The following is a 13,081-nucleotide window of genomic DNA, read 5'->3' as shown; positions in this document are numbered from 1 at the left end:
TGACACACTTTGCTGTTGGCACACGATCATGTTTTGTTGTTGTTAATGGCGCATTTCCTTTGCAACTTAAGCTTTATTTTGTCCCACCCGTCACCGTTTATGTTTTACTGCTGCAGTATTATTCTACAGTTGCAGGCTAAAGAAAAATTCTTTGTTAGAGTATCAGTTCTTACCAGACAAAACAATAAAAATTTTACAGAAAACTAAAACAATGAAAATTTCACAGAATTATAAAAATTCCCCAGGTTACTACCAGTTTTCTCTAGGATGAAAATTTTCCAGGTTTCTTCTGAATTTCCAGGGGTATGTACACCCTGTATACATTTACATCAGTATAGCAAAAAAAACTTTAAGTACCAACATAAAAAACACAAAATTATCTTGCGCACCCAAGTTCAGCTATGAAACTGTTTCAGTGTGTAGTACTGGCCCACAAGGTGACCACTTCATCAGGTGCTTCATAGCCCACGTCAAGATAAACCGGATTCTCTGTAGTATTAGGCTTATAGTCTAAGACCACAGTTATCAATCTCATTTCAATTAAAGTGGTATTTGATTACTATGTAGAATTTTTAACTAGGCTTTAAATGTGCAAAGCAAATTGTTGCCAACTATATACAAGTTATTTAAAATGAAGTCATTATTTTTATAAACAACTACAAATGCCATGATTCAAACGAAAGGATATTCCAATACTGTCTCTAGTTACAAATAGTGCTATGGAAATATAGATGTAGACACAGGCGAACATTCAGGTTTTGAAGCCGCATTTATAAACCTTCTTTTTCATGTGAAAGTTATTCACACGTAATAAAAGGGTACTTAAATAAGATATTTTATGACATAAATGCATCATCGAGCCATATTTTCATATCTCAAGGGCACGGTAATTAATAAAAATGAGTGCTCACCTTTATGATGACAGGTGATGAGCTACCTTCAGATGTGGATGGATATTTTGACATATCTAGACCTCCATTAACATTGCTGAAAGTTACATTCAACATAGAACTGTCACACGCAGTGCCACCACCACTACCACTTGCACCTTGTGATGAGCCAGATGGAATCACAGGAGGACCGTATAAACCTGCACCTGATGGCGCTGAACCAGAGAGAAACTCTACACTTTCCAGGCAGTCTGGTGGAGTGTCCATAACAACATCTGCTACAAGGTCATCAACACCAGGTACATCAAACATAAATTTTGACAAAAATATCTCTTGATAAACACCATCCTGGCGAGTGCCTGAAGATGTACTTGTTCCAGTGCCAGAAACAGCCTTTTTCGAACTACCACCACCTGCAATTCCCTGATTTTGTCCTCCTCCACCACTACTCCCACTTCCATCATCTGCAGTACTATCTCCCTCACATCCAGCAGAACCTCCATAATGATGAAAATTATACACTACAAGGAATGGACACCTTCCATGAGAACAGGAACTAACTGAATGACCTGCTGGTGACTCAGCACTATCCCTCACTTTCATTATATCCAGAGATGCGCTTGCCAGGTTACTCGCTTCATTCACGTCATTCATTGCACGCACTAATGAGGAACAACAACCCCCACTTCCCCACACATCACTTGTATTGGGTGAACTTCTTGATCCAACACTAATCCCTGCGATGAAAGAAGGTCGGAGGCGGTTGCTCATGCTGTTGGTAGCCTTCGAATGTTGCTTGGGACCGGCATGGTTACAACTTTGCTGATGTTGCGGCCCACCGACAATTGACAGTGCTGTAATTTCCAAATCCAAGTCTTCACACACCATGGGCAGTGAAAATATGTTGTCTGAAATATTCCAGAAAAAGTACATGTTAATTTAACAATACTCTAATGATAGTATTTAATGTCAATGGATAGTATCATACAGTAATAACCACCACAATTTACACAAATTTTCTAGGATGCAAGTTAAATATGTGCTTCTAATCAAACTAACACCTGCGTAGACAAAATGCCTCTCAAAACTGATGCAACTTTAAAAAATGATCACATCCTTTCGTCTTTCCCTCTTCTTCCCTCTTTCCTGAAAAAGCAACCGTTGGTTGCGAAAGCTTGAATTTTTTGTGTACGTTTGTGTATCTATCGACCTGCCACACTTACCAAGTGGGAAAGAGCCGGTAGACAGGCACAATAAAATAACACTCAAACAAACCTGTCCTTTTTTCCCCCTATGGTAAGTCTTTCCGCTCCCGGGATTGGAATGACTCCTTACCCTCTCCCTTAAAACCCACATCCTTTCGTCTTTCCCTCTCCTCCCCTCTTTCCTGAAGAAGCAACCGTTGGTTGCGAAAGCTAGAATTTTGTGTGTATGTTTGTGTGTCTATCGACCTGCCAGCACTTTCGTTTGGTAAGTCACATCAGCTTTGTTTTTATATATATTATTTTGCCCATATCGTTTACATGACTATTACCATTGTTGCTCCAGTTAAAATCGTATGTTCATTCAACTGAGACAGTTGCTGACCTACAAACCCAAAGCAGCAGCAGTAGCAGGCCTCGAATGAGCAAATTAAACTACACGAGAAAAACAAACATTTCAATAATGCTGGTAGTCTACCTCAAGCACATAGCCAATAAATTAAAACAACTTTACTACTCATCAGGAACCAATCATGTTCATGTAATCTAAAGCAAAACCTGTTTGTACAAAATGAAATAACTCATGTTAGTACAAAACACTTGCATGGTGTACAATAGGGACACCACTGTTAAACAACAAAATAAAATATTTCTAGGATTGTAAAATGAAATCATTATGCATATAGTAATACTACTGAAATTCTGATACTATAATTGAGATGTGTGTCATGCTTAGGTTGATGGCATTCTGATACACACCACCACCAGATTAGCTTTAGGTTAGAAATTTCCTATCTTTCATCAAGACTTATATATTCATTTTGTATCATAAGAGCTTCTTTTTAACATGGGTCAGTTTAGACACTGACTTAGTTCCAAGTAAGTTACTGTGTACTACCACCTTGATAATCCAACTTCTTTCTGACCTACAATTTTGCAGTTTGCTAATGACTCTGATGAACATTACAATTCAAATAGTCACATGATATTATTTTGCAAATATAAATTAAAAATATAAGATACAGTGGCTGTTAGTAGAACAAAATAAGCTGTCGCTGGTAGGAATATAACTGAAAACACAAGTGATATAATTCTACTTCACACTCGTTAAGGGAAAAATTTAAGTATACTTTGGAAATGGTTACACCTGTTTACAATCAACACATTAGATAACTTTTTTTGTTCTCTAGAGAAAGTGGTTTAGACCCAAAGATATGGCATAAGGATATGTTCCAAAGATTCAACATTTCACAAATCTCCTGCTTACAAGTCCTTTATCATAATAGAGAAGACACGTTAGACAAAAATTTTGGGGCTATGAAAGGCAGTTGATCAAACCCAGACACACTGAATGCGAACAACAACAACAACAACAAAAACAACAATGTAAGTTAATGTCCAAAGTTCATGAGACAATGGCCAATACAGCATTACGAGAATTTATGGACTGTTTGAAGAGATGAACTTGACAGGGTAAGAAAATTATTAGTTTCTCCATAACTGGTGGGTACTCTTACCGTGCAGCTGAAAATTCAATTGATGAAAAGCGACTCCAGTTGCATGCTTACAGGGTTACAATTACTAAACAATGGAAGAGCCTGGATGGAATGTAACAATATTATGAAAAGGAAAGTTGCCATTCACCATACAGCAGAGATGCTGAGTCGCTGTTAGGAGGGGGGAGGGTTTGGGGGGGGAAACAACCTGCCACAAATGAAGTAAGGCATCCGTCAAAAACAAAAAAACACACACATATGTGCGCGCGCGCACGTAATAGGACTGCAGTCTCAGGCAACTGAAGCCACACTCAGCAACTCAGCATCTCCATTATATGGTGAGGGGTTACAATTACTGCTACTGAACAATATATAATAGAATCATCATAACTTCTGAACGGTTTGCGTTAGGACATTCAAACTGCATGTTTGGCCACGGGGCATGATGGGAATTAGTACATGCATGCATCATTTGGTTTCGAGAAGAAGCCAACTTTCATTTGGATGGGTTCATCAACAAGCAAAATTGGGGCATTTGGGGGTCTGAAAATCTGCATTACGCAATTGAGAAGTCTCTTCAACCTCAACGGATGACTGTGTGGTATGCAATGTCCAGTTGTCCAATCACAGAATAATCAGTGCAATATTCCTTGATGGCAGGGTGACTACTAAATAGTACTTGGAGGTTTTGGAAGATGATTTCATCCCCATTATCCAAAGTGACCATGACTTCAACAAGACATGGTTCATGCAAGACATAGCTCAACCCCTTCGAAGCAGGAGTGTGTTTGATGTGCTCAAGCAGCACTTTGGGGATCGCATTCTGGCTCTCAGGTGCCCACAGGCCACTGGTATTGACCTCAACTGGCCGCCATATTCTCCAGATCTGAACACATGTGATTTCTTTTGTGGGTCAATATTAAAGACAAGGTGTACAGCAATAGCCCCAAAACAGCATCGATGTTCCGACACTTCAGCAGCTCATACAGTCGCTATTCATCTGCACCCCATCATTGCCAAGGATGGCAGGCACATCGAACTTGTCAAGCTGTAAATCCGAATACCTGTAGTAATGTTTCCCAGTTGAATCAAGAGTATGAACGCCATAGTTAGTAATTAATTTTTTTTCGTATAGTTCAATAATTGTCACCCTGTTTGTACTGTATTCAAATTCACAACTTAATCAGGAACTAAAAACAACATAATACCTTGATCACTAATGCAGGTATTGTGGACATTCTGGTTATTAAATACACACAGTATGATATCATTATAGGGGAACAACACCTCCAAACAAAATGCCAGAATTGGTATTTCAGTTATATCAATATTGTGCAACCAGAAACGAGTGGCAAAAGCAAGCAGACGACCTAAACGAGTGGCAAAAGCAAGCAGACGACCTAAACGAGTGGCAAAAGCAAGCAGACGACCTAAACGAGTGGCAAAAGCAAGCAGACGACCTAAACGAGTGGCAAAAGCAAGCAGACGACCTAAACGAGTGGCAAAAGCAAGCAGACGACCTAAACGAGTGGCAAAAGCAAGCAGACGACCTAAACGAGGGGCAAAAGCAAGCAGACGACCTAAACGAGGGGCAAAAGCAAGCAGACGACCTAACTCCACATGTTGCACATTATCACTCCCGTCAAACGAATCAGCAAGGCTGAGAGGGTGGCAAAAGCAGTAGGCAAGCTCACTGGCTTCTAAAATGGGTCCCAGGCACAGTAGCATCCATGGAGAGCACACTCCACCCACCTGCAACCATCGGGAATTAACACGGGTAGCAGAAGTTTACTTTAACACAGAGCACCTGTGGAAGTTCAAAATCTGTGCAAAATAGCCACCATCAACCTGGAAACAGCCAGGCTTAATATTCCAATAACATCTTTTAAGGAAACCAGGCTATCAGATGAAGTTCTGACACTGACCTCCGCTGCCAACTCGAAGGTTCAGTTTTACAAATGTCACAGCAAAGTGATGCAGATAGTTCATCTTGGGGATTGTCTATACATTCTAGGCGATTTCATTTCCTATACTGGATGTGATTCTGCTGCTCGGCCAGAGTCCCTAGGCAATACGTGGAATAGGCAAGACGAATGGAACCATTTACAGCAACTAATTTTGTGTCAAATACCAACTGTGTGTCACTTACAACGGCAATACGAGGCGAACATTGGCATTGATTACATCATTTTATCTTGCACGACAGATCTCTACCATTTTCTCTACACACCTCCCTTCCATAAAAAAATGGCTCTGAGCACTATGGGACTCAACTGCTGTGGTCATCAGTCCCCTAGAACTTAGAACTACTTAAACCTAACTAACCTAAGGACATCACACACATCCATGCCCGAGGCAGGATTCGAACCTGCGACCGTAGCAGTCACACGGTTCCGGACTGCGCGCCTAGTACCGCGAGACCACCGCGGCCGGCTTCCTTCCATAGTGTTGGGTTTTTTTTTTTTTTTTTTAGTATATCATTATGTATATAACTTTTTAATCCAGGCAACTTTTACTTTCTTAAACATTTGGCACTGCTTCACAACAGCAGCATGTAAGATATACATAGTTTACTGAAGTTATGCTGTGCACAGGTAAGATTTGTTTTTCATGTCCTATTATGAAAAATATTGTCATGTCGTAACCACAAGTCCAAACCCATGAGGAGGGCTGTCAACGAAGTGCACTGCTTAGCAGTACAAGCATGTTTACTACGAAAATCAAAGTACAGCCAGAATAAAACTGAACACCTGGATGGAGAGTACTGCTGCTTATACAAACATCAAATACATAATGCAGACTATACAAACATTACAAAATAAAAAAAATCAGGAAACTTTAGTGAAACATTTAAGACTGAATGACAAATAATTCCTGGCTGCCAGGTTTGAACCAGTGATCAGCACACACCAGCCAGTGATGCTAACCAATACACCGTGCTGCATGCAATACAGCTCACAACACTACTTCCTTTCTAATGTTCTCTTTAGAGCCAACTACAACACACTGAATCCAAATCTTGTCAACAGTCCTCTGTATGGCTGTGCTAGTGGATCCTCATAATCTGCTTGTGTTGTCACATTCTCTTCTCTATGATGAGCGTCGAAGCTTCACAATCGACGAGCGTGTTTTCAGTTTCCCTGAAGGAGGAGCCTCCACCATCAATCTGCACCTCAGGACTGCAGTAGGGCCACATATGAAGGGCACTGATGACATTACAGTGCTTCTGCCTTCTTGACAAAGGATCATAATCCTCAACTTCGAATGCGGAGTCCAATCAGCAAAACAGGAGCCTTTCAGCAACAGTTTATGACAGTCCCACTGTCCACAGAATCTTACAGATCCATAGCACATCTCCCACGCAGTGTAACAAGGGCCAGTGCTCGGTGTTATTGCGCTCTCACTCTTTCTCCAGAATGTGTATGTGAAAAAGCGTGTCGCCTCTTCGGTCCTGGTGAGAGATGCTTCATGTAATCAATCACTTTTGTATCACAGAGAATAGTCTTCTTTAAGCTGACAATGATAAGCATTTGACATTTCAAAAATGAAAGCCCTGAGTCAACTAGTGCCCAGACGAGTTGGCTGTCAATGACGACATGAATTATGACATTATCCAACATTTTGGATTTGCATCCATGGCACCCTCACTTCCACAGACGCTTGGCTTGCTTAATTTTCCTGGATTTATGGGATAGTTAAGCAGCTGGTACCTCTGTACAGCAACAGGGAATGGCTATGACATTTTGAGGGGTGACCTCGTCCAGAGTACAGTGATAGGCTTCATCCCAAAGATTGCAGTTGACTGGCATGAATATAATTATTGTGATGGTTGACATCTGGTGGTGTAGTAGTCACTGAACATTTGTCTTCTTTCTCTGCACTAATGCAGGGGTCCACAGTGGAAACACACTGGGCATTTTGTTCTTTATCATCCAGAGGAAGAGTCCGGTGTACCTGCCACATTGTCGTTTGATGGTTGCGATATAATTGCAAGTCGGCCTAGTCCATTCTTCCTAGCACATTTGAGTGATGGCAAAGGTTAGTGCTAAAGACTGATACACTACTTCTTAAACATTCTCTATTACCTACTGACTCAGTCGATAACTGTGGCTGCGTTGTCCTGTTTACTATGTGGCATAATATATATTGTATCTCTTCTCTTACCACCTGGCATATGAGAGGGGTTAGGTCACGATAGATTTCCACCACTCCCACAGGGACCACACATGGGAGTCAATCTTACTTCTTACATCTGACTCAATTCTGATACATTTCCTCTACACACCGACACTGCTTAAGTTTCTCGGTTGTTTTGACATACTTTACCAAAAGAGCTTGGTACATGTCTTCCGTGACCCCTTTAACGAAGGGTGAGTTTTTGTTAACTTCTATTACATTTAAATTCACGATGGGGATGAAAGGACATTATGTATTTCAAACTATGTCATTTCCTCATTGTACTGGGTTCTATTCTTTAATTGTTCTGTCTTCTGGTAAAACAACTTTGCTGACTGTTAACAAATCTTTCCTTCAGTTTAGTCTGAAATTTGTCACAGCTACCATGCTGCTCTTCACTGTTATCAAATCACAGCTGGGCTTTGCCTCGCAAGTAAAAATATCCATTTACCAAGTACATATTGTCATCACACCCTGTGTATTCCGCAAATTGGCCAAATCTTTTCAGCCATTTCACTGGATACTGACCAGCATCTAGAGAAACAATGATGGCTGCCTGATGTGCAGCTGACTTTCTGCTGTTTTCGAATCTCAATATCTGAATATACTGAATACACTGAACCTTGGAACGAAGTACTGTTTGTATTCCAGTTCCTGTCCGTGTAGACAAAGGCATTTTTGTCGTCTCTCTGGAGCCAAAATGATGATGATATTTTGAAGTGCCCAACATATCCACCAAACAATGTCACATCATGAAATTTCCTGGCAGATGAAAACTGCGTGCACGTGGGCAAGTGCTAGAGCACTTACCCACTAAAGGCAAAAGTCCCGAGTTCAAGTCTCGGTCCGCCACACAGTTTTAATCTGCCAGGAAGTTTCATATCAGCACACACTCCGCTGCAGAGTAAAAATTTCATTCTGCAATGTCACATAATAACCACAATCCAATCAAAATCTAAAAGCATGTTCATCAGTGAAGTACAACACTTAGCACTGAAAGTATGTTTTTATGAACACAAATGTACAATGAGAACAGAACATAACTCTATGGAAAGAGAGAACTACTTCCTACACTAACATCAAATATTCCACGATATAAAAACATTACAAATGTAAGAAATTTCAAGACCCTTTGAGGAAGGATAAATACTGAATAACCAATAACTGCTCAGCACACCAGCCAGCAAAGCTAGCCACTACATCACACTGTATGCAACCCAGGCAGAGGCAATATTGTTGTTGTTGTCGTTGTCATTATTATTATTATTATTATTTATCCATTGTATTATGCATCTACAATGAGTGTTTCAGACCCACTCAGAAAAGGCATACACATCAAAGCCGAAAGCTCGTCATGGACTTAAATGAATCATAAATCTCTAATTGGAGCAATCTTTCATTAAAGTGTAACAAAGAAAGTGTAATTAATGAAAATATGATACACATGTGATACCAAGACCCTACATTTCATATCTCACTTATCTGCTTATCTGATAGTAGAACTGAAGCTTTAAAAGGATTTAAAAAGCTGAATGAATCACCATTACAGAAATTGAGCAGATTTTGGCAGGAACATCTACTTAGTCAGCTATAAAAAATAAAAGGTGTGTCACACCCAACCAACAGGCCTTTCTGACTCCTTCCCAGGGCAGCAATTCTGTCATCGTTAAACAATAAACTAGTAGTTGAAGACCACAGTACGGCAAGGTATCTGTTCTTTTATTATCATCTATGACAGAGGGCTGTGGAATAAGTACAAAATACATGGCAGGTTGCACAATAGATATAAAGCAACATGAAACAATGGATAACAACAACAACATTAAAAAGTAGCTACCATTACTGTTTTAATTCACAGGAAAAAGGGTGAGTTAGGGATACTCACTACACACCAAGAAAGCTCTACAGTCACCAAACACCAGCTAATTATATAATTAATTAATGAAATATGTAAAACTATATAGTACGATCTTTTAAGATTTAAAGCCAGTAAACTAGAAACTCCCCTTCATTCAGTGTCATAAAAATGTGGCAAATAATATGATGTGTAGCTAGATGTTTACATACTGCAGAAAAATTTGCAAAATACTTAAAGAAATACTGTCATGCTTGAACTATAACCAGTAGAATTCATCTGCCCATTAAGATCACGTCATGCATATACATTATGTGGAACCATAGTAGGTTAGTCTCGAATTATTCTATAAATTTGGCAATGATATATACTACAAACTCCAATCTACTAATTATCCATGACAACAACAAACATCGAATGGAGAAATGTTATTTAAAAATTCTGTGGAAGTGACAGAATACAATCATACAATCTGTAATAATAATAATTATTATTATTAGAAATCGAGGGAAAATCAGAGTCAGAAATCAATAAAAGAATTAGTAGTGGACGGAGGGTCATTGGGATGCTTAACTCAGTCTTATGGAGCAGGAATGTAATGAGCAGAACTAAAAAATTAATATACAAATCCATATTAGAGAGTGTGGTTCTGTATAGAACAGAAACCTGGACAATTAACATGAAGCACATTAAAAAATTACAAACTCTAGAGATGGATTTTTGGAGAAGATCGGCAAGAATCTCCAGGAAAGAAAAGGTAAGGAACACCAAAATAATAAGTAGAATGGAAATAAAAGAAAGAATATATGACATAATGGATAGGAAGAAATTACATTGCTACAGGCATGGACGACGAATGGAGAAAACCAGAATACCAAAATTGATACTGGATTGGGAACCGGAGGGGAGAAGAAAAAGAGGATGACCTATGACCATCTGGCTCCAAAATGTACAGCACACAATGAGGAGAATGGGCGCAGAGGAAGAAAACACACAAGATCGAAACACCTGGATAAATATTTTGAGAATATAGTTTAAGAACGTTGATTGTTTGTATTGTAATTTCCAAGTAAATTATTATGTTGGAGATAATCCTCTGTAATGAGGAAAGCTTAAAATAATAAATAAATTATTATTATTATTATTATTATTATTATTATTATTATTATTATTATTATTATTATTATTACACAGAAATTACAAGAATGGTGAAAAAGGAAGCTCCTCCCCCCACCCATCCACTCAATACATTCAGCTGCAAGTTGGTGTTTGCCAACCCTGATGTTGTCAGTCTAACCAGTAATATTTGAGAAAGGATGACCATATAAACATGTACCTCTAAAATAAATAAATGAATAAACAGAGTGTTCATTACCAATAGTCATGTCTGTCATTGGTATTTCCACATCACTCCTACTTGCTCCTTCCTTTGGTTTTTCTGACCAGGCCTCTCTGCATTTTAAGTCAGTACAGCTAATTGTTTCACCACAGCTTCTCATAATTACAGGTTCTGATAATGAGATGTAAAACACCGCTTCTTTCTGGAAAAGAATCACAAAACAGTAACATTACAATTACATGAAGAGTAACTCATATTTCATACAGGTAAAATCTATGAAAGGACATGCAGTCACCTTTTATGGTTCAATCAACTGCTGAAATTTCTTCAACATCCCTAGAGTAGTAAGTTGTAGGACAAACATACGAATGTTAACTAAAGATTTAAATTGAATGAAAGGTTTACATAAAATTATGTTCAACATTGAGTGCTATAATTCAATATACAAGGCAAATCTGAACTCTAACAAAATTTCAGATATATTTTCTGAGTATTTTGCTAAAAAGAACCCATGATCTCTGGCAGTTTATTACAAGGTAATAATGTAATTAGAATGTATTCAGTCTGTTACCCTAATTACTTCTGTTTCTGTGAAAATTCTTTCATAAGAGTAAAGAAAAAAAACTTGTAATATGCAATCAACAAATGGTAAAACACAAACAAAGGATAATACAACAACTTTCAGGCAAAACAAACAAGGTACAGAACCAAACCATACTGAATGCAAACATAAGCAAAGAATAAAGTGGACATTATAGCGGTCAACAGAAAATGGCATAAGTGAACAAAACACGTTTGTTTCCATATAACACACAGTGCATACTGTCAATATTCACACTGGTTCTGAAGATATTTTCAAGGAAATACAGATACAAATATAAATGAGGCTACCAGCACAACAGTGGCCTAACCCACATTTTTGGAAAAAATGAGATATTCACACAGAACATCACTTTATGCCCTATCATTAGATCCTACAATTACCGAACATGTATTCAGACACCAGGTACAATGTGACAGCGTCAGATTTTGCTTATGCACTGTGCAGTGTCATACAAAACGGGGCGCAATAATGACCGATGCCACATTGGCCATTATTGCGCCATGTATGCACAGAAAGCAGGCCCGTGGGACAGCGTACCATACGTCATACAGCATGTGACGGCTGATGGAGGACACAGCTACAGTATAGACTCACAGTATTGTGGTCGACCCACTGCTGAACTGTGTGTGTACTACAAAACAACATGTGCAGTAGACCTGGTAACGATGTCGAAACTGCATTGCAAGGTAATGATGGTGTTATGTTCCCTCGTTGGACTCATATGATTTGATGTGGACACCGGTGCAGATAAGGAACATTTCCATTTCAGACCTATTAGGATCGGACACTATTACCGCCTCAGACGTGGAATGTGCACCTGGCCGATTCAGCCAGCATGCAAGTGGTATAGCAGATGAGTTGTGCATGATGTCAGCAGAACCCAATCTACCTGGTTCATCGAAGGGGCATCATAGTACTGATACCGTAATTGCACCACAACAAGGAAGAAAACGGATCCAGAAAGCACACCTGAGGCCCAGAACATCCAAAAAGAAAAGCGACTGAAAGGGGAAGAATACATTAGCGACTGAAAGGGGAAGAATACATTAATGTGAAAGGAAATGTAGTGCCAAGAAAATGTCCCACACTCTAAGCATGCATGTGTCGGAAGGAATGTGGTCGACATTTTTCACCTGAACCCCACCAACATCTATTTGACTCATTCTATGCATTATGTAGTTTCGACTTCCAATCAGCATACATTTTTGCTATGGTGAATGTAGCCCTTATGCAACACACATATTCCTATGGTACTACAGAGTTGTGACAAGTAATAACATGCCTATATCATTTCCAGAGTGAAAAGGGCGTGGACGTGAAGGTGTGTAAAACGTTCTTTACAAACATTTTGCAGATATCATACGATTGAATTACATGTGTTCTTTTGCACAAAGTGCAGCACCAGACCCCACTCATCAATAAGCGAAGCACATGCACTGCTAAGAACAAAACACCAATTGCAAAGACAGTTATGGTAGAGAGCTTCATAAAACGGTTTCCAGCATATCTGAGCCATTAC

The 13,081-nt window shown here is 39.2% G+C and overlaps 1 protein-coding gene across 3 annotated transcripts in view; it reads right to left on the bottom strand.

The window, feature by feature from the left end:
• The window catches only part of LOC126335421 (baculoviral IAP repeat-containing protein 6-like), a 311,044-nt gene that overhangs the window by 278,700 nt on the left and 19,263 nt on the right, over window positions 1–13,081 (bottom strand). For all 3 annotated transcript variants that reach the window (XM_049998701.1, XM_049998709.1, XM_049998717.1), the window contains exons 8-9: window positions 10,995–11,160; window positions 912–1,798 (exon numbers count right to left, since the gene is read on the bottom strand). In XM_049998701.1, coding sequence (XP_049854658.1) covers window positions 912–1,798; window positions 10,995–11,160 — 1,053 coding nt within the window. The remainder of the gene's footprint in view (window positions 1–911; window positions 1,799–10,994; window positions 11,161–13,081) is intronic.

The sequence above is a fragment of the Schistocerca gregaria genome, chromosome 1, assembly GCF_023897955.1.
Source record: "Schistocerca gregaria isolate iqSchGreg1 chromosome 1, iqSchGreg1.2, whole genome shotgun sequence".
Taxonomy (NCBI): Eukaryota; Metazoa; Arthropoda; class Insecta; order Orthoptera; family Acrididae; genus Schistocerca; species Schistocerca gregaria.
Note: the sequence above shows the minus strand (reverse complement) of the source record. Positions and strands in the feature narration are given on the sequence as shown.